Raw genomic sequence first — 18,113 nt, 5'->3', positions numbered from 1 at the left:
GTAAAGTGACCACGACTACATCTTTAGTTTCGTCACAAACACATGGACTTCCCCTGGGCTTTCTTGCTAGTAATAACTAATCTCTGTGAGCATTAAGCTTCTGACAGCGCTGGAGGGCTCACACGAACAGGCTTAACTAATGAGCAGAGTGGAAATGGTTGAATTTGAATAGCGATGGCATCAGGTGACAGATTCTGCACAGAAGAGTTATTCTTCAGCCAGGGTGGCTTGCCATGACCTTCTCCCATTACCTCATTTCCTGGGGCTTAGTTATCTTGGTGGTTTCATAATAAAGAAATGATCAACTGACATTTGTGAAATGACATTATGTATGTGGTTATTCATTGCAGAATTGTTTGCAATTGGAAAAGGTTGGAAATCACATCAAAGTCCATCAGTAGAGGACTGGTGAACTAAACCATGGTACGTTCATACCACGCAGCCAGCAGTACAAAAGAATGCAAAAACTGTTTGTACTCTGATATGGAAAGGTCTCCTTATAAGCATGGCGTTCAGGATGCTACACTTTGTATAAACAATGGGAAAGATAGATGAGGAAACACAAGAAACTGGTAATACAGGTTTCCTCTAGAGAGGGAAACTGAGAGCCCGAGGAGGGGGAACTTTTCACCATAAGCCTTCTTACCTATTCCACTTTCTATGATAGGTCTTACCTATTCCAACACAATCCACCCACACATCATATGTACACTTTCTCCCACATGCACCTTTTTTTAAGGAAATAACCTTTTTATGGTGGGAAAATATATATAACATATTTATCATTTTAACCATTCATAAATGTACAATCTGGTGTATCAAATACATCCACAATGCTGTGGACCCATTACAACTATCGATACCCAAATTATTTTAATCATCTCCAAAAGAAACTCTGCAGCCATTAAACAAAAACTCCTCCCCCTGCCCCAGTAATCGCTAGTCTACTTTCTGTCTCTATGAATCGGACTATCCTAGGTACCTCGTATAGGTGGAATCATATATTTGTCCTCTGTATCTGGCTTATTCCACATATACTTTTTTAAAAAAGCATCTACTAAATGGGTAAATAACATTATGAAACTTTTTTTTTTTCCTGAAATGTTTTTAGAAAGACAGAAAACAGATCTTGCGTAATGTGTGGACGTGCCTTGGACAAAGTAGCAATGGTCTCTGGTGTTTCCTAGAAACCCTGTTGTAACATTTAAAAGATTAACTAGTTGCCCAGCTTGCTTAATGCCCTCCTATTTCAGAAAATGAAGTGAAATAGCCACCAGCTACTTCCCATACATCTTGACTCACATACGACAGGGTTCCTTAAATGGGGCCCCTGGAGGATTTCAGAGAGTCCAGAAATCTCTTCTGAAATTGTATGCACATTTGTTGTATGCTAGTCTTTTGGAGAGAAGTTCTTTAGCATTCAGAGATTGTTAGTCAGAAAAAAAAGGCTAAACACCACTGCTAAATGGGGTAATTAATGCTGTGCCTTCCTATGAAATACACATAAAAGCCATCAACTAGCTTGTTTAAGTATATGATTAATGAACCCACACCAAAGCATAAGCCTCTGACATAGGCCACAGATTAAGTCTGTGACTGAAAATTTAAGTATAGAATTCCTATACTTAATAAAAATAACATGGCACACAATTTGGTAGTATGTAGAAGAGAACATAGCATCAAGGGTTTAATACAACTCTTATGTAAGGATATTGAGGGTTTTTTCATTCATTTCATAAATATCCATTGAATACCCCCTTTGTGTCAAATATGGTCTCAGTGCTCAGGATATAGCAGTAAGTGAAACACTGCTTCTACCCCCACGAGGCTTGCATTCTACTAGTAGAATGTGAAAAACGAAATGATAGTTTTCAGATAACCATAAGTGTGTCAGTGAAATTGGATGAAGATAGCCTGGAGATTTTATGTTCAGGTAGAGTGGTTGGGAAATCCCTTTCTGGGGAGATGGCATCTGAGCTGACATCTAAAGGGCAAGAAGAACCAGCCATGGAAAGAGCTTGGAGAAGGGCATGCCAGGCAGAGGGAACAGAAGTGCTGAAGCTTGAGCTGTAAGTAAGGTGGGAGGTCCTGAGTGCTAACCACCACCCTTCACTGTTTCCTCACACAGGGCTCATTCCTCCTCGTCTAGACTCAGCTCCTTATCCTCCTCTTTTACATCCAATCACCTTCAGCAACAAGCATGATTCCAACCCCCAATGCTCCTTCTCCCTCCTGTATCATCCCTTTGAGGCCTTGATGGCTCCACTGCCTTGCCCTGTGTGTGCATACATTTCATCAACCCAAGCGTGTGCTGAGCTCCTCGAGGAGAAGGATGCCTGCTTCTCTGTGAACACTGTCATGGGCAGCAGAGAACAGAGCCAGTCGTGAGGTCAAGGTGGGCAGGACAGCCAGGACAGCCAGGACCACCAGTGCAGCCATTTAGGTTGAGGTCACAGGCACAAGGATCCTCAAATCAGATTTGGCCATTACTTGTCACACATAGGGTATGACCACATTTGTGTGTTAAAAGTGCAATATATGAAACATTTAAATATACCACACATACAAAACATATAAATATACCATATCGTTGTTTAAAAATAGGAAACAAAAATTGGAAGTGGCCTAGGTTTCTCTTACCCTGAAAGGCTTGAGTATAAAGAGAATGAGTTTTAAAGGAAGGTGGCTCGGAATCAAATTCTAGCTCTGTAATTTCTTGGCTGGATAACTTTGGGCAGGTTTTTAAACTATGTGGAACAGGTGTAAATATGGGGAATAATTGTGTTCAGGATGGATTATAATAAAGCCTTACCCATACTGAATTTAAATGATGAGATATAATTTAGATAAAATTTTTGGAATTTCAGTTGACATTGTGATGGGATGAGAGACTTTGGGGACTTGAGGATGGGGTGAACCTACTTTGCATGTGGGATAGGCATGGCTCATTTGGAGCAAGTGGGCAAACTGTGGTAGGCAGAATGACCTCTCAGAGGTCCTCATCCTAATCCCCAGAACCTATGACTACATGGCAAAAGAGACTTTACAGATAGATTAAGTCCTAAGGATATAACCTAGAGATGGAGACATTACTAATCACTTGAGTCCTTCAACATACAAGAGAAAGAGAATAGGTCAGAGTGCTAAGAGATAGAAAAACTAAGGCTGCCATTGCTGGCTTTGAAGATGGAGGAAAGGGATACCAAGCCACAGCAGTATCTAGAAGGAAAATCCAGTAAAATAGATCCTATCTATCGAGAACTTACAGAAAGAAATAGCCCTGCTGATGTCTTGATTTTAGTGCAGTAAAGCTGCTTGACTTCTGAGCTATAGAATTGTAGGAAAATTAAACTTGGGTTGCTTTAAGCCACTAAGTTTGTGATGATGTTACAACAGCAGTAGAAAACCATTACAGTACCTAATTTATAAGGAGGTTTGTTTTTATTAACAAAAAAATATGTAAAGAGGTAAATAATTCCGAGATGGTATAAATGCAACCAATGACCTATGTAGAACTATCTTCAAAGGACTTTATTAAGTTTCTAGAGATAATAAAATTCCAAGATTATGACAGATAGTCCTAAGAAAATTGCCTAAAGTTGGGGTAGCAAACTCAAATGCATATGTGGGCTTTGCTGGTAACATACATAAGGGATACAGGCAAGTTGGATGCTGCTGCAGATTGGAGGAGAGGCCCCATTTAAGGGACAGACCCTAGCCTAGCTGACTGATGGCAAAGAAAATGCAATGCAGGTCCAGTATTCTGAGATACTTCAAATTTTCAAGAAGCAGAAATCCATATCTTCTTCTGCTATGAAATCCCCAGTGTTTACATATTGGAAAACAATTCACATTTAATCAGACAAGCATACCTTATTACAGGTTTGGTCCTAGACTACCGATATAAAGCGAATTGTAATCTTTTTGCCAGTAGAGGGTCTTGCATTCAATTTGTAAAAGATGCAACATCTGTGTGGTGCAATAAAGCAAAGTACAATAAAACGAGGTATGCCTTTATAGACCCCACACACGATTTTTAGGCAAAATTTTGGTTAGGTCTACATTTAGTCCCTCAGGTTAGTATCTCTAGCCAATTAGTGAACACATGTAAAGCCCAAAAAAGTAAGCTACTTTTTGTTTGTTTGTTTATCATCACCCAGGGGAGAGACAGAGAGACACACATCAGTGTGAGAGAGACACGTCCACTGGTTGCCTCCCGCGTGCACACTGACGGGGCCAGGGATCCAGCCTGCAACCAAAGTTCATGCCCTTGACCAGTAATTGAACTTGAGACCCTTCAGTTTGAGGGCCGACGTTCTATCCACTAAGCCAAACAGGCTAGGGCAAGGTAAGCTATTTTTTAATGCATTTTTGTGGGCTCTCTCATAGTATTACATCATAAAATCATACTTTGCACTGCTTTTGGTAGTTTACCCAAATCTAAGAAACTATGAATTTTATGAAATTAAACAGAAGATAACTTCAAATGTGTTCAAATCCAGTTTTATTAGAATTTGAGACTAGTACAAAGTCTTTCACTATGACCACTGGACATACCAGACATGAGTTTATGTTTTTGGTTTGTTGTGGGTTTGAATACATCTACTTTTCTAAATCCTTTGCCCTTCATTTCATTACCAAATGTCAAAGTACTTTAAGTTTCTCATCTACAAAACCCTATTGTTTATAGAACAGGAATTTGTAAAATATGATTGAAAAAATAAAATCCACAGATTCCAAAAATTCTCTTCAAATATTAAGAACATACAAAGTATACTAAAGACATCTACATTTAGTTATCCAAGTCACAAGGCAGGCATTTGATGTCTATAGTTTTTATATATTGCTAATTATAGTTCAGAGACCAAAGTGTTCCCAAAAGCTATAAAACCCTTCACTGACATTCCCAGTATGGTTCCAATAGATTTAGAACAGGGGTGGGAAACGTTGGTCAGTATAAGGCCCGCAAAATCATTTGGTCTAGCCCTGCCAAGGCATTAGAGGTGAATTAATTAAATGTTTGACCAAATATAGCAGTGTAATTTTTAAGTTGATATTTGTATGGCCAGAGAATGATGTTATAAATATCCAAATGGCCCTTGGCAGAAAAAGGTTCCCACCCCTGATTTCGAGAATAAGACCAGGAGAGTACTTGATTTGGCCTTTAAAATCACAAGCCTTTTTTTTTTTTCTTTAGTGAGATTTTTCTTCTGTAGTTGCTTAGGGCACTATTTGCTTCCTCAATGCCTTATAATTAGCATCTGCCTTACAGGAGATCTAAGTATTGGCTTTGTAAAGTGTATGACTGAACAGCAAATGGTGGGAGGCCTTCCCATTGAAGGCGAAACTTTGCACAGCTCGTAGAGGGCTGGGTGCTCCTTAGTTGTTCTCCAGTGATCCTGAAGTTGCCTGTAAGAAGGAAAAAAAGAAAGCTGTGTAAGAATCTGCATACCAGACATTTCAGCTTGTTCTAAGTAGTCCTGCTTTCTTATCAGCGTATGGAAACTCAGCCATGCAATGGAGCCCTATTGTTTTGTTCCTATCTTAAGAGTAGCTCTTGGGAATCAAAATGCTGAAAACAAAGCAGGGCAATCACTTCAGGAAATTCTACTCTGGCTTTTCTCAAAGGCTGTACTTCTGTAAGATTCATGAGAATTATTTTCAGTCTTTACATTCCTCTAAATAGCCAACTTATTTCGCCAGAGGTAGAAGATTGCTACAACATATTACCATTGGTTGCCTTATTATTTTTAGGTGGAAACACTTGTTCCTCAAGGGGAACATGCTAGTCTACATGATAGTCTACTGTCATTTATTTGTGGTCTGAATAGCAGCACTACTGAAAGAAAAAGTAATTTGGCAATCAAAATAGGCATGTTTCTTTATTTGTGTAATCGGAATAGGGTCTCAAACTTTGGAAAGGTTAACTCTGCAAGTTATTTGTGTTGTCCTAGCAAATTAGACTGATTAATAATAAGTCACAGCTGAAATTATATCAAATATATTGCACTCTTATTTCTCTAATGAAAACATTTTCTTTAGAAATGAGCATACTTTGGAACTTAATAAATCTTTGCATCTAATTTAGATTTATTTATAAAATGAAAATATAGTCTCCAAAGTTAATGAATTAGGATATAAGGTGCCTTTCCCCTAAGTTAAGGTTCATTTAAACTTTAATTTGAGAATACTTAAAATATTTAAGTAATATCTAGAACAAAAAAAGCAATGAATACAGTGTAACATTACCAACTCACAAAACACTAAACCAAGGAGAGTAATTATACTTACAAATGGGGTCCTGATTCCAAATTTGCTATAGAATGTCATGGTGACTTTGTTTTTATATCCTGTTCTTTGATCAAAGGCTTGGCATGTATCAAAAGGTGGGCTGTACAAGTGAAGGCTCACGGCAGGTTCTGTATGGCTAATATTTTCTACTCGATGTAAGCCAATGGAATCTAAACAACAACCAAGAAGAGCAGATGAAGGGTTTTAGAGGATTGCTGTAGGTAAAAATTTTGTCAATCACCTAAGATCATAAATTGGGTACATTAGGAATGGAATTTCTTGTTAAAGATAATAAGACACATGCACTCTGTTATTTCCTGAAAGCATCCTACAACATCAGTAAAAGACTAAAAAAGGCATCAACCTACATAGAAAAAGAGAAAACATTAATAAAAATTTAAAAGCTTGAATGTACAGTTGACTCTTGAACATGGACCTTAGGGGTGCCAACTCCCACACTCTATAGTCAAAAATCCACATATAACTTTTGACTCTCTCAAAACTTAAGTTGTCCCCAAGTATCGATGGGGGAATTGGTTCCAGGCCCACCTATGGATATAAAAATCTGAGGATGCTCTAGTCCCCCGCCCCCCTGTATAAAATAGCATTCATCAAAGCATTCAGTCAGCACTCCACATCCGTGGACCTCCAACCTCGAATTGAAAATATTACAGGTATTTATTGAAAAAAAAAAATCTGGGTATACATGGACCCGTTCAGTTCAAACCTGAGTTGTTCATCATTAACTATAGATGAATAGCTTGCAGGAGAAAGAAAGCTAAATATTCATTCATACATGGGAGATAGCCAAGAAATAAAGTGATTTGTATTGTGAAACTCCCTCTCCCCGCCCAAACAGCTCAGGAATTGGGAGCATGGGTATTTCTGAATATGGGGAAGAAGATGGGGCTAAAAGTACAAGAACTGGTTAAAAGCCTATTTCAGTTTAGAGACTTACATCCCTTTTACCACTTCTCCCTCTCCTTCCTTCTGGTAGAAGTCTGAGATCTGGTCTCTAGAAAGAATATAATAGATCAGGACAGGTGAAAAAGAGGTGACCAAAGTGAAAATTTACATATTGAATGAGAAGAGTCCCCCTTTCTTCACCACATAGCTGCCAGAATGCTTCCAGATAGGAATTTTCTTCTCCAGGAAGGAGATGGGAAGCAGTTTCCCAGGGAATCTGATTGGCTCAAGAACAAAAAACAACTGCCATTGGTTGTTCATCAAGAAAAAAAGCTCTGCCAGATTATCCTAGAACGAAGTCCAGTGTTTAGAGCTACCAAGTGATATTTTTTGTCCCTGGTTTTTAAATATTAGCACACAGCCAAGGTCACCAGACATTTGAGCAAGTCCTCTAGTATGAAACACAGAGGCCAGAGCAACCTAAAAAGAGCAGCTAGAGACAGACATAATTCAAGAGAAGGCTTAAAAACAAACGTATCATTAATATCCTTAGAGAGAAAGACAAAATACTATAAAACAACCAGAGATTAAAAGCTTTTAGAAATAAAAACCTGAATAGAAAGGTTGGAAGAAAAACTAAGGAAGTGGAGGAAGACTCAAAGAACAAAATAACAAAGATAGAAAATAGGAAAGAAAGATAAAGTAAAGCAAGAGGAAGTTTAATATATGAGCAATGGGAATGTCATAAACAGAGCAAAAAAAATGAAGTCAAAGAAATAACTAGACAATATTTGCTTGAATAGACATGAATTTCCAGATTGAAAGAACCCACTGAGTACTCAGCACAATGAATGAAAATCATGCAACATGGTATAAATCTCTATAATATTGGAGAAAGAGAAAATATAATAAAAGATATCTCAAAAGTTTCTAGAAAGGAAAAATAGGTTTCATAGAAAGATTCAAGAATCAGAATGACAGTAGATTTTCAACAAGAAGACTGAAAGCATTGGCTGGGTATCACAGTTGGTTAGAGCACTGTTCTGATATGCCAATGTTGCAGGTTCAATCCCCAGGTCAGGGTACAGACAAGAATCAACCAATGAATGCATAAATAAGTGGAACAACAAATCAATGTTTCTCTCTCTCTCAAATCAATAATAATAATTTTTTAAGACCAAAAATTAAATGATAAGGCATTACCTCTGTGTTCTGAGAGAATGTGATTATCAGGTCAGAATTCCATATCCAGCTAAATTAGCAATCACATTTTAAGGGTTGAATATAGAGATTTTAGATATATAAGGTCTCACAAAATTCCTTTCCAGAACCCTTTCTCATAGAGCAACTGGAGGACATGCTCCACTAAAACAAAGGCCTGGACCAAGAAGTAGGCAGAAATGAGATCAGGAAACAAGGGGATTAGCAAAAGAAGATGGCAAAGGAAAAGCCTGGATGATGTGAGGGGACCCCAGGATGACAGTGGAGCCCTGGCCTTGAGATCAACCAATCCACATTGAAGCTGGTCAAAAAGCCCTGGAGGAGATGTCTCAAAGAAGATTAAAATAAAGAAATAATGAAAAAATACATGATTTTGAAAAAATATGCTGAGAAGAAATTTATAGTTAGGAGAGGATTTGAGGATTAGTCAAGGAAGGAATTCAGTGTAATTAGTGTAGCTAATGTAGGCACCCAATTTGGCCTTATGCTTTATGATCTAGCTCCATGAGGTTGCGTGATAAAGAGCAAAGCCTAGAAGCAGAAGACTTAGGTTCTATTCCCTGAAACAACTCACAACTTCTAGAACCCTCGGTTTTCCTCACTTCTAAAAATGGGGCCTGATTCTCAGATCCATAAACTCTTTAATTCCAAAGCTTACTTCTTTCATAAGATACTGGCTGAAGCACAATCTTGAACAAAAGTTCAATATTCTTAAGAAGCGACTGCCCCTACACAAATTATTTGTTTCTCCAATTGCAAATACATACACCATCCAATGCATGCTGGACAATCTGTACGCAAAGGCCCTGCAAAAACTAGTTGCCTGTCCGTTAGAGAAGTTCCTGAGGCTCATGTCTGTTCCCAATTGTTAAGAATTCCAGCATTATTATTTTTGTCTTTGCCTCCTTTTCTTTGCCCCCATGGTGTACCCTCTGTCACAGTAATTCTGCACTTGGTGGTACTTATGGATGCCAGTTTGATCCTGGCCATGTCCATCTTTTTTCTATTACAATAGGTAACTTGGTCTGCTTCCCCCAATTCTCTCTTTCCTCCACCCTATGTTGCACACTGCTACCATATTGATCAAGATATTCCCAAATAAAATTCTGCTCACCAAAGCAAGCTCTTATTTTAAGCTGGCCTTGAAGGCCTAGGACCTGATCTCACTTTACTCTCCCACTACCCCTGTCCTTCTTCCCTCCAGGTAGACCATTCCTGACAAGTTTTTATTTTTTTGCAGTGACTCTGCCTTCACTCGTGCTCTTCCCTGTACTTAAAACATCCTTCCCACTGATCAGTATCTATCTGCACCCCTCCTGCACCAGTAAAAATAAAAGGTTGTAAATATGTGATTTTTAATCATATGAGTAATTAGTCTACAGAAATATTTAGCTTATTCCACCCAATACTTTACTGATTGGCAAAATTTCCCATAAACATCTATGGAAAAAGAAGTCAGGATGATCTCGCTGGAGCTGGGTGCCTGTTGCTGCCCTGTGGCTTGCACACACCAGTCCCCAAGCCTTATTCCCAGCCTGCAGCACTCATTTACCGTATGTTTGGCTCCTATCCTCTTTGCATTGTAGACTCTTTACCTATTCTTCAAGACCTATCTAGGTTCACAAAGACTCTGTGACTTGCTGAAAGTCATTATTCTGAAAGGCTTTCTGCTTTTCTGTGAGTTATATGGGCAACAAACTTGTTCTTGAAAATCTGGTGCGCCTCATATATATAGCAACCCCCAAGAGTTTTCGGCTACCTAAGAAACTAACACCTTGTGTTAGGTGAATGAGAAGAAAAACTTCCCATACAGTAGTCCCCCTTTATCTGCAGTTTCACTTTCTGCAGTTTCAGTTACTTGCAGTCAACCATGGTCTGAATATATTAAATGGAAAATTCTAAAAATAAACCATTCATAAGTTTTAAATTATACGTTGTTCTGAGTAGTGTGGTAAAAATCTCCCGCTCCATCCCACCCAGATGTGAATTATCCCTTTGTCCAACCTGCTGTACAGGCTCCCTGCCTTTTAGTCTCTTAGTAGCTATCTTAGTTATCAGATACACACACACGCCACATTTACATAACTTTTATTACAGTATATTGCTATAATTGTTCTATTTTATCATTAATCATTGCTTTTACTCTTACTGTGCCTTATTTATAAATTAAACTTAATCCCAGGTATGCATGTATAGGAAAAAAACATAGTATATATAGGGTTCAGTACTAACTACAGTTTCAGGTATCCACTGGGGCGGGGGGGGGGGAGGGGTGTCTTAGAAGGTTCACCCCTCAGATAACGGGGAACTACTTTGTAATCTGACCTTTCTAAGTGTACTCTGAAACCAATGAACAAATTTAAGCCAGTACCAAGGCCAATATCTGTCTTTAAAGAAAATCCTGCTTTGCCAGAAAAATCTCTATAATATCTTATTATATGTAAGTGAAATAGCATCCAATAAAAGTATGGCCTTTGGAATCAAATTGCTTAGGTTAGAATCCTGGCTGCCACTTAAAAGTTGAGTAATGTGGACAAGTTATTTAATCTTCCTGTGTGCTGGAACTTCATCTGTAAATGGGAATAAATGATCTCATATAAGCATAACAAGCTTTCTGGAAAGTTATTATCCCCTTTAAGAATACAGATGTTAATCACTGCCTCCCCTAAAAAGCATTTGGTTTTCCATATCACAGTTAGGGGAAAGAATGAATTCTTAGTGAGAGATCTATAAATCACTGCTGAATAATGTGCTTTGTAAAGTTTCCCTTGAGAATATGCTTTTAAGTATATGCATTTTAGAAAAATAAGGACTAGCTAGCATTCATAACTACTTCCAGAACATTGCTTTTACATTTTCTTTTTTTAAAATTTTCTTTATTCATTGATTTTAGAGAGACAGAGGAAGAGAAAGAGAGAGAGAGAGAGAGAGAGAGAGAGAGAGAGAGAGAGAGAGAGAGAGAGAGAAACATCAATTTGTTGTTATATTTATTTATTTCCACCTTGGCCTCACTCCTTCATTAGAAGACTCTACATACATAAATTCAGATTCGGTTCTAACTGTCCTAAGATTTGGCACGTAAATGATGTTCCAGTCTGCACTAATCTACAAGCATGTGTTTCCAATAAGTGATTTTAGTCCACATGCAAAACTTTAAAAAGCAAAACCCACTGCTCTCGGGTCCTTTTCCAAGCATTTGAAATTAGTGACTTCATGATCCAAGTTCTACGGCACATGTGTAAGTAACCAATATTTCCGATGGGAGTGAAAGGTTTTTCCCACGTGCCCTTAGAAAAAGCTATTGGATGTTACCGTTGATGTAGGCACACTGGTTTTCCCTCAAGATTCTTTCAGACTTCTTGATCATCTCATTGGACTTTTTGTCAGGCCAGGCAAATAATGTCTCCTTTAGATTTCCCTGCAGCATCTTCAGAAAGCAGTGGGAGTTGGTGTGGTCATGGATACTGCTATGTAGACACAAAAGGACAACTGAACTCAGTAGATGCTCCAGTACCCAGACCTGCAGTAACGTTCAGCCCAGAGCTGAAAGCTGCACACTGTCAATAGGACATCTCCCAGGACAAAATCCATTTCAGCTGAATTTTGAAATGTCATCAATTTATAATTCAATACTGTGCAATATAGAGAAAATGTCTTCCATATCAATGTATATAAGAGGAACAGTTTTCATACATACCCTACTAAAGAACAGTTAATTTTTTTCAAACCCTGTTAGAATACTACTTTCGTAAGAGAAACACAAAACCAGCAACCGTTTATCTTCTCCAAGATACAGCTTTTAATAACTCAGTTAAGCTGCACTAAAACTTGATTATAAAACTGCACTGGAGAACTTTTAGGAAGGACAAAAATAATCATCTATAATCATTGCATCACACTGAGAAGATCACTTAACATTTAATGATTTTTCCCAGGCTTTCTCTCTTTTATCCTTCCTTTGGGGGACAAACGGTATATGTATCTATTGCCACCATCCTAAAATTATACTGTAATAAACATATAATGTTAACATTCTGTAGATTTAGAGTGCCCTACCTGTGATTACATACCAATATTTGTGGGGGAAATAAAGTAAATTTGATTTGGGAAAATAATATATTCATACAAGCTTATAGTAAATAGTATTTAAGTTTATTAAGTAAGATTGGCTGTAGGGTTGATTAAAATATATACATATGTACCACAGGAAGAACTTGTTTCCTAAAATTCACAGAACCTACTCCTATTCTTTATATGTAATCTACTTTGAAAAAATATTGAATAAGGGAAAACTGTTCCACTCTACATGAGTATATAAATGTATTCTATAAACCTAATTTTCCAAAACTTTATGAATTCCTGTTTCCTTTCTCCCATCAAAAGTGGGTCTGGATTATTGTGTCGCCATTCTCAAAAGACTGAGAAGGATATGTTTAAAGAGATACTAATACTCAATTGGTAATAATGCTGGCAAATGTTTAAACTAAGAACAATTAAGGAGCCAAATTTCAAGGAATTGGTATTAGTTTAAGTTGCCTTACTCTCTATATAAAGAAAGTAAACCATAAACTTGAAGTGAAAAGAAATTGTCCCAATTTGTGTATTGCTTTTCTAGCTCCAAATCTGGACATTTAGGTCTTTAGTCCCAAAATTATTTACACACTTCAAAATACAAAAGTCAAGTTTTAGCACAATCCCATAAAAGTTTGGAGAGAGAATAAGTTAAACTGGTTACCACCTACTCATTTTGAGGGCTGGTTTTGATATTCATGGTGTATGCCTAAACCCTTCAGGCTAATTCCCATGAGATTTGTTGTTAGGATTAGGGGACAAATAATTACAAAATGAGATTTGTTAGTTCTCTCAAGACTTGTGGCCAGCCTGGGACTGTACACTGCATATTCTGGAATAGACACTCTAATAAAAACCTGTGAATAGTTGTATTACCTGCCATGTCCTTCACCCCAACATAGAATCATCAGATTAAATTTTCCATTTCCTTGATCCACAAGATTTCGGGTGTACCTGAAAGGAATGTATTCAGAAGTTTGAATTTGGTTGATGAAACAAGCACTGGTAAAAATAAGTGTGTCACAAAGTATCATTCGTTTACAGATGCTACTATTTCTACCTCTAAGCAACTATAAATGTGGTTTTCTTTTTAAAAAAATGTATTTTTATTGAATTCAGAGAGGAAGGGAGAGGGAGAGAGAGACAGAAACATCAATGATGAGAGAAAATCATTGACTGGCTGCCTCCTGTGTGTCCCCAACAGGGGACAGAGCCAGAAACCCGGGCATGTGCCCCGACTGGGAATGGAACCATAACCTCCTGGTTCATAGGTAAACACTCAACCATGAGCAACGCCAGCCGGGCTGCATGTGGTTTTTTAATCCAGCACAAATGAAAAGTATTTTTCCCAGTTCATTTTGGTCATTTTTATATTTTGAATCGCTGTATTTACAGCTGCTCAGTTTTAATTAATGTCATGGAAAAGTTAACAGGAAATAAAGTAAATTCCTTTATTCTCCATGTGACTGCCTCAGATTGAAAAAAGGTTTCTCACAGAAGGTAATTGCAAAGTGCATTAGTGCGCTAGGCAAGTATGTTGCTATTGTATTGTCATGTGTTTTCTCTGGGGTAGATAAACCTGAATTTGAGAAACAAGGTTTTATTAAATAGCTGTTCTAGAATTCTCCTTCGTTTTACTATAGCCCAGATACAAACCACATTCAAAAGTACCCTTAATGAAAAGTCCTCCACAAACAGGGTGTGTGTGTCGGGGGCGCGTGGAGGGGGTGATCTAAGTACTAGAATGTAGGACACTATATTAGGAAAGTAACACTCTAAACCTTTTACAATGATGATAAGACAGTAATAAGCAAAATAATAATAATAAAAAATAAATAAATCCTGACCAAAAACAACCACAACCACACCATCAGAAAAATAAAACTCAACTTTAAAATTTCTATTGGTCCAAGAGGTACTGATGATGTCATCTAATTAGCAAAGTTTTATGACATTCATTTAGACTGTCACTTTTAAGGAAAGCAATCTTTACCCCATTTCTGGGGTAGTGTTTGTTCACATGGTCATCTGTTCACTTAAGTCCTACGTGCCCCATCCTCCCTGCAGCTGAAGGCCAGGTGCTGGCAGAGCAGGATTAGTAAAGGGAGGTGATTAGTAAATGCTCTTTAGATGTCAGCCATCAACTTTTACGAGCTAGCAAGGGGCTGTGCCTTTAATTCACAGTAAATCTGGTTCCCGTACCAGGATCCTACTTCTCTCTCCACCGGTCTTAGGGTCATCCCTCTTGTTTCTCTGGGGCTTCTAACAGAGAATTCACTGTCTGGTCTACACTGGAACACACTCTGTCTTGGTTCTTCTGCTTTGGCTTTCCCAAGGTCAGAGATCAGAATTCCTCAGTGTTTGGACAGGCCTAGGCAGAAAATACTATCGAATTGATTTCTGCTCTCCCTTCTCCCTCCCTCTCTCCTCCCCCGAACACCCACCCACCTACTATCTAAGTGAGCTGTATCTCAGATACCTGTGGAATAATCAATCCAAGCAGGTGCATTCCAAATGGTTTAGAGCTTGTCAATCAATATAAATTCAAGGCCCCTGGAAATATCCTTGTTCTAAAGATTAAGCGCACTTACAGCCTGGTTAATTAATTTCACTTGATCAAGAATATCTCTAGGCAGAACAAGAAAACTACTATTATACACCATATGTCTGCAAAAGTTTAATAGTGGTTTAGAATGTGGGCTCTGGAACAATAATGCTAATTTGGATCCTGGTGCCACTTCTTGACATAAGTATGGCCTTGCACAGGTAATCCAAACTTTTTATTGCTTATCATTTCTCACCTGTGAAATAGGGATAAGAATGGTACCAATCTCGTAGGGCTGTCGAGGTAAATGAATTAACACACGTGTAAAGTGACTGCAATGGCATCTGGCCCATAATAACCCCTCAATTACTTGGAGCTAATGGCAAAACTAAAAAAAAAAAAAACTAGACTCTGCCCTGGCCGGTTTGGTTCAGTGGATAGAGCGTCGGCCCTCAAACTGAAGTGTCCCGGGTTCAATTACGGTCAAGGACACAATGTTTCTGTCTCTCCCCTCTCTTCCACTCTATCTAAAAATAAATATATAAATAAAAATAAATGGGAAACTATCCTCAGGTGAGGATTAACAACAAAAACAAAACAACAACAAAACACACTAGACTCTGGTAACTTTATTGGCAGCCACAGAAGAACTGAGTTGATAGGAACAAAAGGAATTTCCTAGAGACATTGCCGACAAAACTTTACTGAAAGCCCTAAGTATGTTTTGTGAAACGACTAACAGAATCTGCTCCCAAGGAAAGCTTAGTCTTTCCTTATTCTTTTCTTTCAACTATCCCCTTCAACCCAACTAACCACAATGACTGAAGCGCTAGCTACCTTTCAGAAAAGAACCTCTCACTCTTCAGAGTGACTAAAGTTCATTCGTGGCCGCAGAGGACGGGTAGAGATCCATTTTTACTTAATCACCAAGCCACCTCTGCAAAGGACCAGCCCTCCCAGGGCACCTCACTCCCGCACAGCTGGGAAGCAGCGGTCTTCAATTTACATTCCAGATCCTCAGAATTAAGGATAAGAGAAAGCATATTGCTGGGGGAGGGGGTGGGGGGAGAAGCGAGAGACAGTCCTTTAATTCGCGAATCGATAGTGTGTTTAAATAAAGCCATAGTCTGGGAAGTTAAAACTGGTTTGGGAGAGGGGTCACCACAAACTGGAAACGAGCAGTTGACAACTCCAAGACACACACGCACACACACACACACACACACGCACACACGCACACACACACGCACATACACACACACACACGCACACACGCACACACACACACGCACATACACACACACACACGCACACACGCACACACACACACACACACACACACGCACACAAATGCCTGTTGGCAGGTGCTTGCTCGCAGGCGACAGGGGGCCAAGTGATGGAGAACCAGCGGCGGGGATTGTGCCTCCACCGTTACCCTTTTCTCCGGTGGCTGAGGCAGTTCTCCCCTGGGAGCCTCAGCCTCCGTCAGTCCAGCCAGGCGGTTCCCCAGGGCACCGCATCCGAGGCCGGGGGCGGAAGGAGTGGCGGTGTGGAAGCTGAGAGGTTGACACGTGAGAAGAGGATAGAAAACTGGAGATAGGCGGCTGCCTCCCCTCCGCAGGCTCCACCTTCGGCCCCCAGCGCGGAGGGCGAGCCCGGCCGGCGGAGGAGGCGCAGCGCTCCGGCGCGGCGAAGGCCCTGGGGCGCCGGGAGCGTGCAGACACATGGTGTATAATAGTAGTTTGCTTGTTCTGCCTAGAGATATTCTTGGTCAAGAGATATTCTTGATCGCGACGGGGCCCGCACTCTCCCGAAGCAAGACCCCCACCCTTCCCACCACGCCCGCTTCTCCGCGGACGCCGAGAGCCGCACGGCGGGGCTGGGAGGCCCGCGCCCGCGATCCTCGGCGGGCAGGGCTAGGGCGCGCTCACCTGTACTGGTCGTACTTGGCGTACACCGACCACTCGGCGGGGTCGCTCTCGTAGGCTTCCATGACGGCCTGCACCTCCTCCACATTGACCTCCTCGCTGGCGAAGAGCTGGTGCAGGATGCGGATCAGATCGGTTAGCGTCCGCGGCTTTAGCACCTCGGTCTGCTCCATCCTTTGCAGAATTGGCGGCGCGCCTGTCTCACTGCTGGGCTTCAGCGAAGGAGCTGAGCGAGCCTAGGAACCGAGACGAGGGACCCCAGCTGCCAGCCAGACAGCTACACCCACAAAAACCCCAAACACTTGAGAGCCACAGCTAAAAGAACCCCTGGCCAAGATATCCAGAGACACCTCCACCGGGGCGGCGTGGATCTGCGATCTCTCAGAATGTGCGGAGTACACAAATCAGGACCGAATCCGTTCGCTTTAGCCTCCCGGGCCCTTTTTAAGCTCTCGGAGTCAGCGGGAATGTACCAATGGCCCTCGGAGGGTGGGGAGAGGCGGGGTGCGACCTGAGGAAGGTGGTGGCCACGGCGAGAGACTGCGGGCCAGGCTCACGCACTTAGCGTCCGCCCTCCCAGCAATGCAGCCCTCCCGCGAGCCCTTCTCTCTCGAATCCCCGCACTCGCGGTGGGCTGCGCGCAATCCCTCCCCCACATTGACAGGCTCATTTTGGCCTCCCATCCCCACCCCTTTCCACCCGCCCCTCCGCCGGCATTCCCAGCGGTTCCTTTCGGCCACCGGGTTCCACACCCTGGGACGCAGAGCCCTGGGTTCGGGAGAGAACGCCTGGGGGTAGATGCTGAAGAAGGTCGGGGGCCCTACCTGTCAGAGAGCTGAGGAACTATGAAGAGCTTGTGAAGGTTGAGGATGGATTCCACTTCCAAAATGGAGATCTGTTTTGAGCGATTGAAACTAGATAATATGCTTCAGGCTAGGTGAAAATGAGTCAAAGTCTTCCTTTAACAATTAAAAAAAATCCCTTTTATTGAATTTATTGGCGTGACATTGGGTTTAGGTGTACAATTCTATAGTACATCATCTGTATATTGTATTGTGTACTCTACTCAAAGTACATTTTGACAAAGGAGACTCAGCTATCCAGCTAGATTAGCAAGTAGAACGATGGAAGGCCAGGTATCCCTCTTTGAT

At 40.5% G+C, this 18,113-nt stretch overlaps 1 protein-coding gene across 1 annotated transcript; it reads right to left on the bottom strand.

Moving 5' to 3' along the window:
* Positions 1-4,489: 4,489 nt before the first annotated feature.
* Positions 4,490-17,589, bottom strand: CDO1 (cysteine dioxygenase type 1). The gene is made up of 5 exons (XM_079759644.1): positions 16,966-17,589; positions 13,366-13,443; positions 11,731-11,885; positions 6,292-6,461; positions 4,490-5,409 (listed from the first exon to the last, which is right to left on the bottom strand). Exons 1-5 carry the CDS (start codon positions 17,133-17,135, stop codon positions 5,380-5,382), a joined length of 603 nt encoding a protein of 200 aa, XP_079615770.1. The 5' UTR covers positions 17,136-17,589; the 3' UTR covers positions 4,490-5,379.
* Positions 17,590-18,113: the final 524 nt, after the last annotated feature.

Source organism: Cnephaeus nilssonii (genome assembly GCF_951640355.1).
Source record: "Cnephaeus nilssonii genome assembly, chromosome: 2".
Lineage (NCBI taxonomy): Eukaryota > Metazoa > Chordata > Mammalia > Chiroptera > Vespertilionidae > Cnephaeus > Cnephaeus nilssonii.
The sequence above is the reverse complement of the archived record's forward strand: the minus strand, read 5'-3'. Positions and strand labels throughout refer to the sequence as shown.

What these genes read in the sequence shown, in the direction of transcription:
- CDO1 (XM_079759644.1), bottom strand. Translation starts at nt 17,135, where the DNA reads ATGGAGCAGACCGAGGTGCTAAAGCCGCGGACGCTAACCGATCTGATC. An exon ending in TGGGGTGAAGGACATGGCAG is followed by an intron (nt 11,886 to 13,365) that starts GTAATACAACTA and finishes GTGTCTACATAG; the next exon opens with CAGTATCCATGACCACACCA. An exon ending in CCAGTGTGCCTACATCAACG is followed by an intron (nt 6,462 to 11,730) that starts GTAACATCCAAT and finishes GTTGTTGTTTAG; the next exon opens with ATTCCATTGGCTTACATCGA.